Raw genomic sequence first — 18758 nt, 5'->3', positions numbered from 1 at the left:
TGTGGGCTCAGAGTGCTGCCACGCAGGGCTGCGATCCCCTGCCTGAAATGTGTTCTCTGTGTTCTCTATCTCTGCGTTCTGCTGCACCAAAACGTGCCCAGCCCGGGGGAGAACCTGCAAAGAGCTTGGGGAGAAAATTTCTGCAGGGTTGGATTTGGATGGAGAGGGGGTTTTGAAGCCACAGAAAAACATAATTAATGGGAGGCTGTGGGGCTGGTGTGGGGTAGCTGGGGCTGCAGGAGCCCTGCACACTCCTTCAGGCCCCTCTCTCTGTTTCTTGGCTCGGGCAGGGGAGTTTCCCTCGTTCAGCAGAGCCATCAGTCAAGGGCAAATAAAGCATGTGCTTAATTTGTGCTGAAGCTGATGGATTGGAGCCCCTGCTCCACTCTAAGTGTGCACATTGCTCACGGCTGACAGGAGCAGCTGTAACTCACTGAGGAGATTTATCCTTGGGATGGGCTGGGCACAGGGCTCTGCTCGGGGCAGGGGTGCTCCAGCAGCTCCCACCTGCTGCTCCCACAGGGAATTTCTCTTACAGAGCTACAGGGACTCTTCTGTCTCACTGTGAGCTTGGGCGTTTTCCTCTTCTGCCTCCTGGATGTGCTTTAGCTCTCCATGGGTCCAGTCTGAAGCCAGCACAGCAGCAGCTCCATTTTTACTAGGATTTATTCAATTACACGTGGGAAGTAATGAATTGTGAACAAGAAACACTTGCTGAACACTTGTAAGCTGGTTCATTTGCAGGCTGATCAGCTCTTTTCCCTTTCACTGCTTCAGCCAGTGCAGCCCAGTTCTGCTGTCACAGAGGAGCCCAAAGTGCAGCAGTGCCTGAGCTTGGCTCATTTATGGTGACAGCAGAATTTCTCTCAGACGGAGCACCATTTACAACAGAGTTTCTCTCAGATGAAGCAGCATTTACAGAGCAAATCTGGTGTTTTGTTACCCAGGGAGGTGTTTGCTCACTGCACAGCTCCTCCCTGTGCCCTTTGCTGGCTGTGGAGCCTCCCAAGGTTCTGCTCCCTCCTGATTCCAGCAGGGTTTGTGAGCCCGGGCAGCTGCTCAGAGCCTGGGGGGAAACCTTAGAGCAGAGGATGTGTCTGTGAGAGCAGCCAGCAGCCTTGCAGAGCGCGCTGCTGGCAAATGCTGGGCTGGAAGGGATCTATGGGGGCCACAGGGCCCCAGGCAGTGCTGGTTAACCCTGCTGCAGCTGGGCTGGGGCTGCACTCCTGCTCTGTCTGTATGGTTGGGTGAGGCTCTGCTGCAGCAGGGAGAGAGCACAGACACCCCTGGCACACCCACACCCTCCTTGGGTGAAAGCAGGGACATCCTGAGCTCCTGCAGCCCATCCCAGGGAGCACTGTCCTCCTTTGTGACTGTTCTCAGGGGTCTGAGGGTGACGGAAGACATGTAAATCTGACTCCGTGTTTCAGAAGGCTGATTGATTATTTTATTATATATATTACATTAAAACTGTACTAAAAGAATAGAAGAAAGGATTTCATCAGAAGGCTGGCTAAGAATAGCAAAGGAAAGAATGATAACAAAGCTTGTGTCTCAGAGAGTCTGAGCCAGCTGTCTGTGATTGGCCATTAATCAGAAACAGCCACATGAGCCCAATCCCAGATGCACCTGTTGCATCCCACAGCAGCAGATAACCATTGTTTGCATTCTGTTCCTGAGGCCTCTGAGCTTCTCAGGAGGGAAAATCCTAAGGAAAGGATTTTCCATGAAAGATGTCTGTGACACTCCTTCTGTTGCTTTTGTTGGTTAGGCAGTGAATTAAAACCTGGCAATTGAGGAGTGTGGAACTCTGGTGCAGACTGGCCAGCAGGCAGCCCCTTGTGGCATGTTCCCTTTCCTTCCTCCTTTTCTCCTTCCCCATTTTCCATTTCCTTCTCCCTTTCCTGCAGTGGGAGCAGTGAGGAGCTGTCACCAACCCTTGGCCAGGGCTGCCCATGCCATGCCATGCCATGCCATGCCATGCCATGCCAGGGGGATTCAGCCACCTGGGCTCTGGCAAACAGAGGGGTCTGAGGGATGGGATTGTCCCTGCAGCAGATTAAACAGGCTTTGGCTTAGGGAAAGATGATGGACAGGGATTACAGATGTGTTTAAATCAGGAACAGCCTGCAGCCCGTCACTCACCGTTCCCACAGCACAGAACTGGGGCAGGGGGAGCAAAGGACATTTGTACAGCAGGTTTGAGCACAGGAAAATCCTGTCCCAGCCCCTGTAATGGAACTGGGAGCTCCCTGACATGGGATGTGCTGTGGTGCTGGAACCCCAGCACGCTGAGGATGTTACCAGGGATCAGCCAAGGCTGATTCTCCATCCCAGGTGCTGAGCACCAAGGGCAGATTTAACCCTGAGCTTACAGCCCTGCCGAGTTACCCCAGAAAAGGGGAATTTGGGATTAATCCCTTTGCCATAGCTGCTCTCCCAGCCTTCCCCCAGCGAGGCCCATTTTGTGCATTGAAGCTTTAAAATATCTAATCTTTAGATGGCAAAATATAGGAGGGCTCCTGATGGGGTCCTGTAATCCTGCCCTGTAATCCTGCCCTCATCTGCTCTGAGTGCTGCTGCATTATATTTATTGGGATATATCTCCCAGCCTTAATGTTTCCCTACTTCCTGTGCAGATTGATCCATGGAGCTGCATCCAGCTGTGCCCTTTGTTAATAGTCCCTGTCAGGCATCCTAGGTGGTATTTTAGTCTTTTTTAGCCTGTTCAAAGCACACAGCAGCCTCCTGGTGCAGTGGTGACAGAGCACTTCCCATGTCTGGCCTTCTTCCTGATGATCTCAGTTCCCTGGGGTTTGTGTTATTTTTGTGGGGTTCTCTCCCTGCCCAGGGATGAGCTTTAAGGTCCCTTTTGACCCAAACCATCCCATGATGATTCCCTAAAATACTCACAGAGCCATGCTGAGGCTCAGTGTGCTGCTGCTTCCAGGGCCATTCACACCTTCCTGTGGGAGTTCCCATGCTGTATGTGCTCTGTTTTTGGGGAAAATGAAGCGGATTTTGCCATTTTGCCCTCCCCATTCCCCACTGCCTCAGTGGATCCCAGCTGACCCTCGGCTGCTCCGGCCGCTGCCCAGCAGGAATTTGCGCTTTTTTTGCTGCTTTTCTCCACTTCTGCTGCTTTTCCCCACCTTTGCTGCTTTTCCCATCCCTGCTGCTCCCGTGGGGTCTGGCTGGCCGGGCTGGGCTGGCAGGAGCTGCTCCATCCCTGATGCTGAGCAGGAGCTCCTGCTGAGCCTCCTCCTGCTGCTGCTGCTGCTGCTCGGGGCTGACTCTGGATTTTGGGACATTCCTGTGTATTTATAGACGGGTTTGAGGCCGCACTCTGGGATGGAGCCCAGCCACGAGGCCCTGGTTATGAGAGGCTCTGTCTGGAGTCTTTGGGCTGACTTTGGGATGTGCTGAGGAAGGGATGCTGCCGGATGCTGCGCCGGCACAAAGCGCTGAGCAAATCTGGGAGCAAAAGCTCCTCCCGTGGCTTGCAGGCTTATCTCGAGGCTGCCTCCTTTAGGAATGGTGATAAATCCAGGGCTGGCAGGGCTCAGTGCCAGGGGAGGGCAGCTGTGTCACCAGCCTTGGTGCCAGCTGTGCCTGGCACGGCTCGGGTGGGCACGGCTCAGGTGGGCACGGCTCGGGTGGGGCTGCTCTTTGCACCCCTCTTTCAGCCAGAACTTGGCTTTTTGCAGTCCGAGCCAGTCAGAGCTCCCAGCTGAGATGTGTTTGCCCTGCTCCCTGGTTTTCCCCACCTCTGTTTCTGCCTCTCCCTGGTGTGGGGAGGGCCGAGGGCAGCTGGGGATGGGGAGCCTGTGTGAAAAGCAGCTTTGCCATGGACAAACCTCCTGTGCAGAGCTGTCCCTGCCTGATAAGCCTTCTCCCCCTTGTTTTCAGCGTCTTTTCACAGTTGCTGGCTTCACCCCAGTGCCAGAAAGGCTCCAGAAGCCAGCACGGTGTTTCCATCATTCCAAGGGCACGGCTGCTGCTTTCTCCAGAGGTGTTTGTGGAGAACAAGGGGATTTTTGGAGGGTCCAGGGGCCCTGAGGCTGCTGCTGGTCTGGGGGTCCTCCCCAGGCCTCGGTGTCCCACCCCAGCTGGGGAGAGAAACCGATTTCCACTGCAGAAAAAGACACAATCTGTAGATTGCAGGAGCAATTATTCATTTCCCCCGAGGGCCTAATGAGCGGTTATGCATTTGGCAGTAAGTAATGATCCTCTTGCAAATCTTTTTGTTAATTAAATGGGCGCCTTTCCAGTGCAAAAGTGGCTGTTCGATGTTTGGGATGTGCCCAGAGATCGGGAGCTGCTTGCCCGGCCAGCGCTGGCCTGGGAAATGCAGAAATCCTTGGCTTGGACAGTGGCTGGAGGTCACCTGAAGTGATGCACTTGATTTGCTAAAGTGGCATTGCCCCTGCATCCCTGGCAGTGCCCAGGGATGGACACTGGGGTTTGGAGCATCTGGGACAGGGAAAGGTGTCCCTGCCATGGCAGGGTGGCACTGCAGGGGATTTGAGGTCCCTTCCAGCCCAAACCATCCCATGACATTGTGCTGCTCTGAGGTACATCGTGCTCCTGCCTGGTGGGCCAAAAACAGCTTAAAAAAAATGAAAAGAAATTTCTCTTTGCAGAGAATTGTGGAAGTGAAAGAGCAAAGGAGAATTCGGGAGCTGAAGAGTCGGCCCAGGCTCCGGGCTGGCAGCAGTGCTGTGCCTGCACCTGCCCAGGTGAAAAGCAGGTCCAGAGCCCCTGAAATGCTGATTTTCAACCAGCGGCGTGGGCTGGTGGCTGGGAGGCAGGGAAGTGCTGACACAGCAGGTTTGCCAATCCCTCCCCCGAAGAGGAGCCTGGAAAAGGATCCATTAAAATAAATGGGGCTGAGGACGGCTCCCTGGTAATCTGCTGGCTCCAGCAGCACACACCATTGTCCTGGGTGGCTGCTGATTCTCCTCCGTGGTTAATTCCAGCAGAGCCTGGTTCTGGGGGATGCGGGTGGGGAGAGGAACAGGAGCAAGGGCTTGGTGCAGCTGAGGGGATGCACACCCTGTGTCACTCACGTTGGTAATTAGAAATGCTGCTGCAGCTGAAAGGGAGGCTCTCAGGAGGAGACTTAAAATTCTTCTTTGAAAAACGCAATTTGGGAAGGTGGTGTTTTTAATAGTGCTTATTATGCAGGGGTGACTTATATAAGATAATGACTGATGGAGGCACTTGGCTTTCTCTGAGCTGCTCACAGGGGCCAAGTCCCTCCTTGGGCTGTAGGAGGAGGTGAAAACTGAGGGATTCCAGAAGAGGGGGAAGTTTTTTGATGGCGTTTTCATTGGAAAGGAGTTTCCCAAGGAGCACAGCGTGCTGTAGCTGATCTTTGTGCTGCCCCTCTGCCAGTTAACATGACAGAATCAGGAATTCCTGCTCCATAATTGCTCTCTGTGTGCTCCAGCGCGTCCCAGAGCGTGCAGCTGGAGCTGTGTGTGTGTTTGTTTCCCACATCCAAACCCCCCTCCTCAGCAGCCTCTCTCCAAACAAGTCAATTTGAAGCTCTAAGCTGTTACAAGCAACGCTCGGGTGAGATTTGACGTGTGTGGATAACACAGCAATGCTCATAATTGCCTGAAATCTGCTATTCAACGGGCACAGCCAAGCTGGAGGAACACAGCTTGGGCTGAGCTTTATTTGGAATACATTTACCCATCAGGTGAAGCGGAGCACGCGGGGAAATTGTGCATTTTGTGTCTGCCCAGGGTGGAACACGAGGATGGCAGAAGGGAAAAGCATTTCTTGGCCTCGAGCTGGCACAGCAGCCTGGAGTGCCCCAGGGTGCTGCTGCTGCTCTGCTGCTCTGCTCCAGGCCTGGCATGGATGCTCAGAGCCTGGATGCCATGCCAGGGCTCCCAGGGGGAACAAAACACAAAACCCTCTTGTGCTGTGCCCTGGAGCTTCGTGCAGCTCTGTGTGTTCTGATACCGCAGAATCACAGAGTGGCTTGAGCTGGAAGGGACCCTAAAGACCATTAAGTGCTCAGTGTAGCACGGTACATTAATATAATGGTGACTTCTGGAGCCCTTCATGTGAGGCACTGCCTTGCAGTCAGCTGAGAAATGGAATAGATAGCATGGAAAAATTAAATTACCTGCTTAGGAGCAGGGACGCAGCAGCTAATGGGCAGCAGGCACCGGGGGGAGCGTTGTCTCCACGGGGACGAGCAGCTGATTAATTGGATTGGGCTCTGATGAGTTCCACCCTCCGTGTCAGACACCGAGAGCTCCAGGCTCCCTCCCAGCGCTGATTCCTCCCTGTGCGTCAAGAGATTCTTTATTTCGTGTTGTCAGAGCTCCTCGGGGCTCCCTTGGGGCTGGGGGTGCCCCCACACCCAGGGTGGGGCTGGCCTTGGGCCCTGGGGGCCTTGGGGTGGGATGGGATGGGATGGGATGGGATGGGATGGGACGGGACGGGATGGGATGGGATGGGATGGGATGGGATGGGAGTTTGGATCTAGAGCAGCACAGAATCCCAGAATGGTTTGGGTTGGGAGGGACCCACCCAGTGCCAGCCCTGCCATGGCAGAGACACTTCCCACTGTCCCAGGCGCTCCAAATCCCATCCGGCCTGGCCTGGGCACTGCCAGGGATGCAGGGGCAGCCACAGCTGCTCTGCTGCTGGGTTGATCCCAGTCCTCGGAGCTGTCACTCCCCGGTTCGGTCCATCCCGGGAGCCCTGGGAGCTGCCGCTGTCCCCCGGGTGACAATCTCCTGTGCCACCGGAGGAACCCGCTGGGGCAGCGTCCCCAGCCCAGCTCAAACCCTGCCAGAGCGACGCCTTTTAACTAAAAACCGTTTAATGGGAATTTGGATCAGTTTTCCTCAAGTGCAATTACGAATGCAAATGGGGTTTTTGATGTGAAAGCAGCGGAAATGTGATGGCTGCGGGCTCGATAAGCGCCGGGCCTTTGTTGTGCAGCTCGTTTCCCCGCGCGGCTTCCAGCAGCGTTATCAAGCACGGCCACAAGAGCGTTCCCAGCGGCTTCGGCTGTACCCGAGGGCTCCGAACCGCCCGGGGCTGGAGCGGCTCGGCCTGCCGCGGAACCGGGTTAATCCCGGGAAATCCTGGAGCTGCGTGCCCTGCTCCGGGGCAGCGCTCCTCGCTCAGCCTGCCCGTGCTGTGCCATCAGGGATGGAGCTGCCGCATCCCGGAGCTCTCCTGCGGGACACCCAGCCCGAGGGATCCGGGGAGGGGAGGCGGGCACGGGATGGGGCTGCCCCCGCTGTCCTTGCGGCCCCAGGGAGCTTCCACTGGGACTGGGACTGGGACTGGGATTGGGACTGGGACTGGGACTGGGACTGGGACTGGGACTGGGACTGGGACTGGGACTGCCCTGAGCTGCCCTGCGGTGATGGGGGCAGGCTGGAAATCAGGGGTTTGGGATTGTTCTGCTCCTGGTGTCTGGAAATCAGGGGTTTGGGATTGTTCTGCTCCTGGTGTCTGGAAATCAGGGGTTTGGGATTGTTCTGCTCCTGGTGCCTGGAAATCAGGCGTTTGGGATCGTTCTGCTCCTGGTGCCTGGAAATCAGGGGTTTGGGATCGTTCTGCCCCTGGTGCCTGGAAATCAGGGGTTTGGGATTGTTCTGCTCCTGGTGTCTGGAAATCAGGCGTTTGGGATTGTTCTCCCGCTCCTGTGTCTGTAAATCAGGGATTTGGGATCATTCCCCTGCTCCTCATGTCTGGAAATCAGGCATTTGGGATTGTTCTCCTGCTCCTGGTGTCTGGAAATCAGGCATTTGGGATTGTTCTCCCGCTCCTGGTGTCAGGAAATCAGGCATTTGGGATCATTCCCCCACTCCTGGTGTCTGAAAATCAGGGGTTTGGGATTGTTCTCCTGCTTCTAGTGTCTGGAAATCGGGAATTTGAGATTGGGAACCCACTCCTGGTGTCTGAAAATCAGGGATGTGGGATCGTTCTCCTGCTCCTGGTGTCTGGAAATCGGGAATTTGGGATCATTCAGGCTCCTGGAGAGAGACTGATGCCCGCAGTGTCTGTGCTGGCTTTGGGGAATGTGGCTCTGGGGCCCTGGACAGAATGTGGGGCTCTGGCCAGCTCTGTGCTGTTGGATAAAAAAGAGAAAGGCCTTTTTTTGTGTGGAGAAGCTCCAAGGACTCAGATTTTGGAGTAGGATCTGCCCCCACGGCACTGCCAGCAGTGTTTCAGCGCTGCCATGCCATGCCCCTGGGTCTGGTCCATCCAAGGGCATTGCATGCAAACCCTCACTGAGCAGCTGTCTAAGTGTCCAGCATGGTTAAAGCTCTCCTCATGAAGGCTGAAACCACAATTTTGATATGTCCCCAGCCTGGGAGCACTGCCTGTTCCATCCTGCTGCATCTGCCTGGCCCTGGGGCTGCTCTGGCCGTGGGGAGGGCAGGACCCTCCGGCACTGGGAGCACAGGGAATGTCTCCAACACTGATCACAGAGTCCCACAATGGTCTGGGCTGGAGGAGACCTTGTTTTGCTCCTTGTGCCACCCCCTGCCATGGGCAGGGACACCTTCCCTTATCCCAGGTTACTCCAACCTGGCCTTGGACACTTCCAGGGATCCAGGGGCAGCCACCACCTCTGTCATGGGCACTGCTGCAGGTTTGCTGCTAAATTCAGTTGTTGCACTTCCTCAATATAGAAGAATTTCAGTTAAAGAGCTCAGGCAGGCTGGGTTGGCATCGTTACTGTGACCTGGATTGCTGGAATCACAGGCTGCTGTGGCTGGAGGGGCCCTACAGCCCACCCATCCCAACACCCTGCCATGGCAGGAGGGTAAATAATTTAGCCTGTGACTGCAGCCAGGAGAAGCAGAATCTGCAGCCAGACTTGGCATCCTGTTTCAAAGGAACTCCACTATAAGGTAACGTTTAAAAAAGGAAGGAGCAATCAGCGTGCTCAGCTCCAGCCCTGCTGGGCCGGGGCTGCAGCAGCTCACGAGGTCTCACCCAGCCCAGACTGCAGGACCTTGATTCATGTTCATATTTTGGGCTGCAGAAGCATCCTCCTGCCTCTGGATGCAGCCAGAGCCGAGCTGCTGACTGCCCCTGGAGCTCGGGAAGGGAAAGGAAGGGAAGGGAAGGGAAGGGAAGGGAAGGGAAGGGAAGGGAAGGGAAGGGAAGGGAAGGGAAGGGAAGGGAAGGGAAGGGAAGGGAAGGGAAGGGAAGGGAAGGGAAGGGAAGGGAAGGGAAGGGAAGGGAAGGGAAGGGAAGGGAAGGGAAGGGAAGGGAAGGGCTCCTTCCTCAGCCCTGCTCTGAGCCCAGCCCCATGGCCCCTTCCAGCTCTGCACGGACCCCACTGTGGCTGCACAAAGCATTTATTCCATTACTGGGGGTTTCCATCCTGCTCACCGTGGGGTGTGTATCGCCCTGCCCCTGCAGGGTACAGCCCTGGGGCCATGGAAGGGATTGTGCAGAGACCCAGGCAGCTCCTCTTACCCTGGTCCTGTTGTCCTGCCCTTCTGCCCTGGCCCTGCTGGCTCCGGATTTGGCCCCGGGGTGGCTGCAGTGGCCCCAGGGCTGGGCTGGGGGGTCACAGGGTGGTCACAGGCAGCTGTGTTAAACCACATTTGCTTGATGAAGCATTTTGAGCAAGTAATTTAATGAGTACTTGCTGTCTTGCTCAGGGGGAATTGCATGGGCACGTTGTCACAGTGATTTGGTGGCACTGAGGTGTCACAGGGAGCCCAGGCTCAGCTCGTGGCTGTCCTCTGCCAGGGTTGTCACGTACCTCCTCTTCCATAAGCTCAGGGTTTTCATCATGCCGAATTATGTGACTCCAACGTTTTACTCTAGAGTCTGATTATCTTGCTCAGGAAATGAAATAAATCCCATATTTAAATACATCTTCTGTGGAGAGACTGTAACCCCTCCACAGCTAAGCAGCTTGAGGTAAGGTGCTGTGCAGGATGTGCCGGTGCTGATGTGGCTGTCCCTTTCTGTCCCCTCCCTGGCACCTCGGGCCATGGGCAGCCCTGGCAGTGGCGATCAGGGTGGCAGTGACCTGGGCTCATCCCCAGCACTGAGTCACAGCATTTGGCAGCTCTGGGGCAGTGGGAGCTCCCCAGAGATGTGCAGGACAGAGGCAGAACACACCTTGGAACGCCTGAGCCCAGGGGGTGTGAGGCCAACAGGGAGGGGAATGTTCCAGGTCTGTCAGTGCTGCTCTGGGCTCTGAAACACAGCTGGGCTCCAAAACCCACTGGGTGCTGCCAACAGTGCCCTCAGTGCCAGGGGGACCCTCAGGGCGTCCTGGCTGTGAGAGGCACCCAGGGGTCAGTGACCCAAGACTTGTGCCCCCCGTGCCCCGCTCTGCTGGGTTTGCTGATGCACTGATGAGGGCTCTGGGGACTCTCCCGGGGTCCTGCTGCCCCCAAACGCTGCCTGAGGGTGACTCCAAGGAGACCCCTCCGAGCGGGGAGTTGGTGGCTCTGCTGCATGATTAACTGTTAATCCTCTTTGGGGAAATATCACACGGTGGCTGTCTTTGTTGGGATTTAATGCTTTCCGTCCCCAAAGGGATGTGCTCGGTACCTGTTAATGAGCCATGCAGAGGAGCTGGGCCTGTCAGGGCTGGTGGGTGGCCGTGGCTGGCTGCCAGCCGCCCCCTGCCCTGTCACAGCCCCCTCCTCAGCAGGGCAGAGGGGACACACACCGTGCTGTGCCCCGCTGCAGGGCGGGGTAAAACCCTGTCCCCCTGAGCCCAAACCGGGTTGTGAGGACCCCCAGCGCCCCCAGCTCGCTCTGCCTGAGAGCTGCTCCCACCCCAAGGGCAGGGCAGGGGCCTGGCAGTGAGCGGGGTGGGCACCAGGAGGTGCCCCCAGCTCCATTCCCCGGGCAGCCTGGGGCAGGGTGGGGCCTGGGGAGCCCCTCTGGACCATTTCCCGTGGCCTGGCTGGGTGGGAAGGGGACCAGGGTGACCCTGCCCTGCCACCCACGGGCACCCTCTGCTGTGGGGCTGCACCAGGGGCACCCACTGCCCGTCCTGCCCAGGGCACTCTGCTGGTGACAGTGACAGTGACAGTGACAGTAACGGACAGGGGTCCTCGGGGGTCTCCAAACCTACCCACTCCCCACTGCCTGGGGGTCCCCTCGGTGCCCAAAGGAGAGAGGTGGCACAGGGCAGTGTCAGGCTGGCAGGGCAGCCTCGGCCGGGGACGGGGATGGGATGGGGTTGGAATGGGGCTGGGGACGGTTTGATCTGCTGAGCGATGGGGATGGTTTTGCCTCCAAGCCTTTGTGCTGCGGCTCATTCCGCTGGCGCTGCTGGGGGAGCGGGATTAACCCCGGCCGTGCTGCGGGCGGCGGCTCGGGGAGCTCGACATTAACGTGTTAACTGCCTCACGCTCCGGAACACAGCGATTTCCCTCCCCCCGTTTTTTCCCTTCCTTTCCCCCATAATTAACCCATTTTAACAGCGGATCGCCGCCCGCTCTCAAGACCTCGCCGAGCGATGCTGGCAGCGGTTTTTCCGGGCGGATCTGCCTGAACGCCTGCCTTCGCTGCGAGCACAAAGGAGGCCCGTGGCTCGCACCCTCCCCTCGCTGCCATCCTCGCCATCCTCCCCGCAGGCTCTGGCGGGGGATCCCGGCGCCGCTGCGGAGCCGCTGCCAGCGCTCGGCGGGCTGCCATGGGTGGGAGGTAGCGCCGCTGCGCCTGGGCGAGGGAAGGAAGGACGGACACCGACGGATGCTGCCGCTCCTTAGGGACGCGCGGCGAGGTCCGGGGCTCGGCCGTGCCTGCTCAGCACTCGGCGCTCGCAGATGCCGGCGGTGATTTAGGAGCGGCGGCCGGGAGCCCGCAGCGAGGCAGAGCGGCCGCGGAGCGATCGGCATGAGGGAGCGGCGCGCCGGGAGCCCCGACTGCATGGATGCTTCTGGCTGAGCGGCAGCGCCCGAGCCGCCCAGAGCGCGGAGCGAGCCCCGAGCCGCTCCGAGCCGCGAGCGCGCGTTCCGGGGCCGGCGGCAGCGGGGACACCCGGCGCGGCTCTCCCGGAGCTCGGGGGGCGCCGCGCTTGCCGGGCAGCTGCAGCCCGCGGGGGGCCGGGGGTCCGCCCGCCACCCGGCCGGGGCGCCGCGGGCGCGATGCAAGTGTCCATCGCCTGCACGGACCACAACTTGAAGAGAAATGGTGAAGACAGGCTCATCAGCAAGCAGAACACCACGACCCCGAACGTAGTGAATGCAGCCCGGGCGAAATTCCGGACAGTGGCTATTATCGCTCGCAGTTTGGGGACATTTACCCCGCAGCACCACATTTCATTAAAAGAATCCACCGCAAAGCAAACGGGCATGAAATATAGGTATGGGCACGGTCTCGGTCTTTGTTCCCTTGCAGTGCGATAGCTCTTTACTTTGCCTGCCTGGATGCACCTGGTTTTGCAGAGGAGCTCTCTCCTCAGGTTATTAATAGATTTTTGAACTCGGGCGTAACTGGGAAGCTTTGGGGCGTTTGTGTTTTTGCAGGCATATGCATTTGCGGTTTTGTACCCAAAACCCGCTTGCTCGGGGAGATTGTGTGCAACGCCGTGAATTTGTGACAGCGGTGCTAAGATGGTTCCTATTAAGTGTTCAGTGTAACTAATCCTGGTGCTAATGAGCAGGAGAATCAATTAGGCAGGCATGCCTGGGGCCGGGCACGGAAAGTTGGTTTGCGGGGCTGCGTGGAGCAGAGGCGTGTGCCGCGGGTATCAGCCCACCGCGGGGGCGGCTCACCGGCTTCTCACCTGGTGCACTCGGGCAAGATGAGATCAAAGCCCATTTTGGGCAAATGCAGAAAACCAAATCTCGGCCGTTCTTATGGAATGCCTCCTGCCTCTCACAGGTTTTTATTCCTCCTAGCCTAGGCAGCAAAAATGAGGAATGGCTGTGAGTTGGGTCTGAGTGCAGAGTGTGGCAGCTGATCAGCTCCTCTGCCCTGCCTTTGGCTGTGAGTGAGAAGGATTTGTGTGCCTTTGGGGCTGGCTTCTGCCCGTTCACTGTGTCCCTTCCAGCCACCAGTGGGGGAACAAGGGGACAGCCTGGCATCTCTGCACCCCGAGCTGGAGCTGCTGCTGGGGAGGCAGCTGGCACAGGAGGGTCCATGGGCAGGCTGAAGGTGTGGGGCTCCGGGCAGCTTTGTCCTGCTTGCCCCCAGCCCATGGGACACCAGCCAGGGCTCCGTGCCCCCAGAGCTGCCCACGGGAGCTGCAGGCGCAGTTTTGTGTCAATGCTGCCTTTGGGGTCCTGGGACGGCTGCAAAGGCGCTCTGGGCTCAGCAGCCACTGCCGGCTCCAGGCGTGGTGCAGCCAGGGCAGGGGGATCCTGCAGCTCGGGAAATGCCAGTGCTGCAGGGCTTGGAACAGCGTGGATGGGGCGCTCAGATGTCATTTTCTGTGGTTTTTCTGGAGGGTGGATCAATGACAAGGAGGCTTTGCCCAAGTGGAAGCCCGGCCTTTCCAGCTGCTGCTCCCTGTCCTTCAGCCATGACCAACTTCCATTTGCGGCAGCACCCTCCTGCCCTGGTGTGGGCAGCAGAAATCCTCAGTGAACCCGTGTACAGGGCAGAGCTGCTGGTTAATAAATGTTCCTGGATGGGGGGCTGGAGTGGCAGGGCAGGGACAGTGCACATCCAGGGGCATCCTGGCAGGGGCAATGTCCATCCAGAGCAATCTTGGCAGGGACTGTGTTCAGGGGGATCCTGGCAGGGTCTGTGCACATCCAGGGGGATCCTGGCACGGACAGTGCCCATGCAGGAGGATCCTGGCAGGGACAGTGCACATCCAGGGGGATCCTGGCACGGACAGTGCCCATGCAGGAGGATCCTGGCAGGGACAGTGCACATCCAGGGGGATCCTGGCACGGACAGTGTCCATCCACAGCAATCTTGGCAGGGGCAGTGTTCAGGAGGATCCCAGCTCCCAGGCCATGGGGAAGGCAGTGCTTGGGGCACGGCAGAGGGTCTTGTCCAAAGACAGGATACACAAAATCAGTGTAACTTGTCCTTTAATCACCTTCCCAGTGGAGCAGAGCTCCTGTGACCCCTGACCCCTCTGGCAGCCCCATCCAAGCCATCATGCCTCAGTTTCCCTATCTGTGGGAGACGAGTCTGTGATGGTGTCCCTCAGAGACAGCACCTGCTCCCAAGCCACGCTCGCTGGCTGCAGGGACACTTTGTGCTAATTGCCAGCACTTATCTCCTGATTTCCCCGGGCTCCCAGCTCTCTCCCAGGGTACCAACACCCCGGAGAATCGCAGTTCCTTGCCCCTGCAGCCTCCGGAGTGGGGCCTTTGGGAACGCTTTCTGCCTCATTCCTGGATGAGGGTTGGGAGTGAGGGTGGCTTGTCCCACCGGAGTTCTCACAGCCCCGGCTCCGTCTGCCCCAGACCCGGGAACTGCACCAGGAATAGCAGCTCGTTGGCGACAAGGCTGAGGTTTTATCTTTATGACTAATCTCTGTTTCTGCTCGCGAATCTCCGTGTGCAGAGCTGATTTCTTCCCAGCGCAGGGGAGTTTGGAGGAATGGCTGAGTAACACTCGGGCTGAGCTGTGCCCTGCCAGTCTCGGTAACCTTTGGGTGGGGAGGTGCCAGTAGAGCCGGAATTCCGTGCTCACCTTGGGACCCGTTCCTCAGCCCGAGGGGAATTCAGAGCCAAAGGCTTTTCCCGGCGGCTGCAACGATAATGCCGCGAACTCCTCACCTCCCTCACATTTTGAAGCTGAAGTCCTTCCCAATTCATTTTCTGCCTGAATTATGTCCTTGATGCTGAGCTCTGCAGCGCGGGCTGCTCCAAAAGCCACCCCAGCCAGGCTGGCCCTCGATGGACGCTAAAAATACCGAGAGCCGCCCCCGGGCAGGGCTGCCCCGAGCCCCGCTCCGCTCCGGGATGCTCCGGGCCCCGCCGCCTCCCCCGGTGCCAGCGCTCCCATTATGTAAAAGGGTGAGACAGCGCCTGTGACAGGGCTGGGGGCGGGAGAGGAGCCAGCTCGGGGGCTTTTCACCGAGTGACATGTTTCTGGCCCCGCTCCAGCTCGGGGAGCGAACTGGAATATGAAAGGCAAAAGTTTACGGGAATAAATGCGATCGTTCGCCGGGAAACAGCTGCAAGTACTCAGGTGGGCTCAGGTGCGTCCCCGCGGCGCTCACCTGAGCAAACCTGGGCTCTACCTTCGCAAAACGAGCTTTGCGCTTGGCATCCTCCCCGGACAGGGGCTCCCGGCCATGGCCCCTGCTGTCCCCGCCGGGCACAGCCGCGCTGCCGCCTCCTGCGCCGGGCGAGCGGGCACAGGGCAATCGCAATGTGCCGCACCGCCGCTGGGAACAAAGCGTGAGCCTTTGCTCTGATGCAGGGCAGGCAGCAGGGACGGCAGCCCGGCTCTCCCCTGCTTTGGGCCAGCCAGAGGGCACAGCCCCGGCTCTCCTCTCTGCTGATTTGCCGTATCTTCCTTAAAATTCTTCTCAGCAAAATGGATCCAGCCCCGCTGCTGGTGCTGGGGGCTGTTTGAGACGTGGCGCTGCTACCGCAGGAACAACTTCTCAAAGTGAGACTGGCACCGGCCTGCCTGTTCTCAGACTTTAAATTACACCTCATTCTTAAAATGAGGCTGCGGATGCCTTGGCAATTGGGTCTTTAAGGTCCCGTGCGGTCCAAACCACTCTAGAATTCCCAGATTCTTTGATACTACCAGTATCAATTGCAGCTGCAGCACTGCAAGCCTTGCCCAGAACACCCCATGTACCCAGGAGCCGCTCCGTGCACAGGGTGTACCCCGAGCTGGGATGTGATGGGATGTGCTGGGAGCTGGGCTGTGCCCGGAGCTGGGATGTGCTGAGATGTGATGGGATTTGGGATGTGCTGGGAGCTGGGCTGTGCTGAGATGTGCTCGGAGCTGGGATGTGCTCGGAGCTGGGATGTGCTGGGAGCTGGGATGTGCCCCGAGCTGGGATGTGCTGAGATGTGCTGGGAGCTGGGATGTGCTCGGAGCTGGGATGTGATGGGAGCTGGGATGTGATGGGAGCTGGGATGTGCTGGGAGCTGGGATGTGATGGGAGCTGGGATGTGCCCGGAGCTGGGATGTGCTGGGAGCTGGGATGTGCCCGGAGCTGGGATGTGCTCGGAGCTGGGATGTGCTCGGAGCTGGGATGTGATGGGAGCTGGGATGTGCCCGGAGCTGGGATGTGCCCGGAGCTGGGCTGTGCTGGGAGCTGGGATGTGCTCGGAGCTGGGATGTGCTCGGAGCTGGGCTGTGATAGGAGCTGGGATGTGCCCGGAGCTGGGATGTGTCCGGAGCTGGGATGTGCTCGGAGCTGGGATGTGCCCGGAGCTGGGATGTGCCCGGAGCTGGGATGTGCCCGGAGCTGGGCTGTGCTGGGAGCTGGGATGTGCCCGGAGCTGGGATGTGCCCGGAGCTGGGATGTGCCCGGAGCTGGGCTGTGCTGGGAGCTGGGATGTGCTCGGAGCTGGGATGTGCTCGGAGCTGGGCTGTGATAGGAGCTGGGATGTGCCCGGAGCTGGGATGTGTCCGGAGCTGGGATGTGCCCGGAGCTGGGCTGTGCCGGGCCCCGGCGCTGCGGGGCCGGTTTGAGGCCGTCAGCCGTTCACAAATAACCCTTTTTGCCCAGCCCTAGCCGCGCATGGGCACGAGGGGCCCAATTTACGGAGCACAAGTATCTATTTGTGCTCATCCATAATTGATGGAGGCAGCTTTGACCATTAACTGCGGCGCGAGCCTAAACAGAAAATTTTATCTGCAAAGGCGAAGTGGCGGAGTTCACATTCCGGGGAGAGGCCGAGCAGCATCCCCCGAGGTGAAACCCATCCTTCCCACCCAAGGGGTGAGAATCTCCCCTCATTGGAGAGGTGTTACTAACGTTTGTAAGATAAGAGCTGAGAAACAAGGGAATAAAGCAGAAGGGAGGGCAGAAAAGGGTTGTGTCCCTCCCCAGCGTTGTTTGCAAATCTGAGGGCAGCTGAGCGTGTGGGGACGGTGAAGGCGCAGGCAGGAATCTGCGGAACAAAAGCTGCTGACATTGGAATTACGTAAAGGTGATCTGGGCAGATAAACCTTGAGGAGTAAAGTTTGCTTTCTTCCTCGTCCCCTGGGGAAGAGGAGAGATTGAGAGAAGGTTTTATGAAGGAATTGTTTTCTGAGAAGGGAGGGCCTCCCTGGCACAGGGGGCTGCCCTGGATCCCTGCAGTGCCCAAGGCCAGGCTGGAGCAGCCTGGGGCCGTGCAAGGTTGGGGTGGATGGCATTGGGAGGGCTTTGGAGTCCCTTCCAAAGCTGTGGTGATTCTGTGATTGCAGGGAACATCCCCGACCCTTCCTGGAGGGGTTCCTGGCGCGGCTGCCGAGCGCTGGCACAGGAGGAGGGATCGCAGCTCGGGAGGAGCCCTGCGGAGACCCGGGCGGGTCTGGGTGCGAGCACCACCGGCCTCCAGCGCTGTGAGCACGCCCGGCTCTCCCGGGGCTGGAGCTGAAGGGCTTTTGTTAATTGTGAATTCCCCCTGTGCATCGCGGAGCCGCTGGAGCTGGAGGGGACCTGCAGAGCACTCGGGTCCCCAATCCCTACCACGGACCGGGCTGGGGGAGCCCAGAGCAGCCCAGATGGGCTGGGACACGCACGGGTCACCTTGGACTGGAGCTGAAGGGCTTTTGTTAAATGTGAATTCCCGCTGTGGCATCGCGGAGCGGCTGGAGCTGGAGGGGACCTGCAGAGCACCCGGGGTGGGTGGGAGCCCACGGACCGGGCTGGGGGAGCCCAGAGCAGCCCAGATGGGCTGGGACAGCACACGGGTCACCTTGGGCTGCGGAATTCCTTTGGGAATTCTGGCCAAGTCCTGTGCTCGCCAAGGGGTGTCAGTGAAGCAGGTATTTCTTAGCAGTGTGTCTTCTTTTTCCCTGCGTTTCATTTTCCAAGCATTAACCATAATAACTACCTCACATATTTAGGAAATTGTGGTTTATTTAAGTCTTGCTGCAATTACGAGCAGTTTTAAACTCTCGCATGCAAATGGCACAATTATTTTGGTATCGAGTTCCATATTGTTTCAGTACTCTCCACATCAGGCTGACTTTTATGGCTCATCGTCTGATCTTCATTTTCCTGCTGCAAATTAAGATTAATCCAGTGAACAGAATGGATTTACGCTGAATTCACAATGCTTTTCCCCCCAGGACTGTAGCTTATAATGGCTACAAAGGAGGCAGGAATAACTCAGAGGGGAAGGAGAAGGAACCATTGAGTAAACAAAATCTGCTGATTTGTGCTGCTCTCACCTTCCCAGGGGCTCCCGGGAGTTTGCAGCTCCCAGATGAGGCTGGGTTTGGTGGGGAGTGGATTTCTCCGCTCTCCTCATACTGCAGGGTGAGGTTTGGACACGCATTTATCCACCAGCTCCCCTCCAAACCCAGGGCAGTGCCCGGGGCTGGGCAGGGCCCCTCTACCTGGCACTGCTGCCTTGAGGCTGGCGCTGCTGCCCTGGGACTGGCACTGCTGCCCTGGGGCTGGTTCTGCCATCCCCCAGCTCTGCCCAACCTGAGCAATTCCACAGTTCCACGGCAAATGGGGCCTTTGCCGGTGCCGGGGCCGGTGTGAGCGCTGCAGGTGGAGCTCCTGTTCCAGGTGCCAGGCGAAGCAAAGCTGGCACTGCTGGGCGGTGCTGGCCCTGCCCGGCTGTCCCTGCCCTGCCCTGCCCTGTGGGGACAGCCCTGCCCTCCGTGCGGGTGGCACTGGGGGCACCGTG

At 58.4% G+C, this 18758-nt stretch overlaps 1 protein-coding gene across 2 annotated transcripts in view; it reads left to right on the top strand.

Moving 5' to 3' along the window:
• The window catches only part of KCNAB1 (potassium voltage-gated channel subfamily A regulatory beta subunit 1), a 58863-nt gene that overhangs the window by 4916 nt on the left and 35189 nt on the right, over positions 1–18758 (top strand). The window contains exon 1 of one of the 2 annotated variants that reach the window (XM_058812020.1): positions 12066–12337. The exons of the other annotated variant lie outside the window; for it this stretch is intronic. Coding sequence (XP_058668003.1) covers positions 12120–12337 — 218 coding nt within the window. The 5' untranslated portion in view covers positions 12066–12119. Of the gene's footprint in view, positions 1–12065; positions 12338–18758 lie in introns of those variants that run through there. 2 annotated transcript variants of the gene reach the window in all.

This window comes from Ammospiza caudacuta, chromosome 11 (genome assembly GCF_027887145.1).
Source record: "Ammospiza caudacuta isolate bAmmCau1 chromosome 11, bAmmCau1.pri, whole genome shotgun sequence".
NCBI lineage: Eukaryota > Metazoa > Chordata > Aves > Passeriformes > Passerellidae > Ammospiza > Ammospiza caudacuta.
This window is presented reverse-complemented; position numbering and strand designations above follow the sequence as displayed.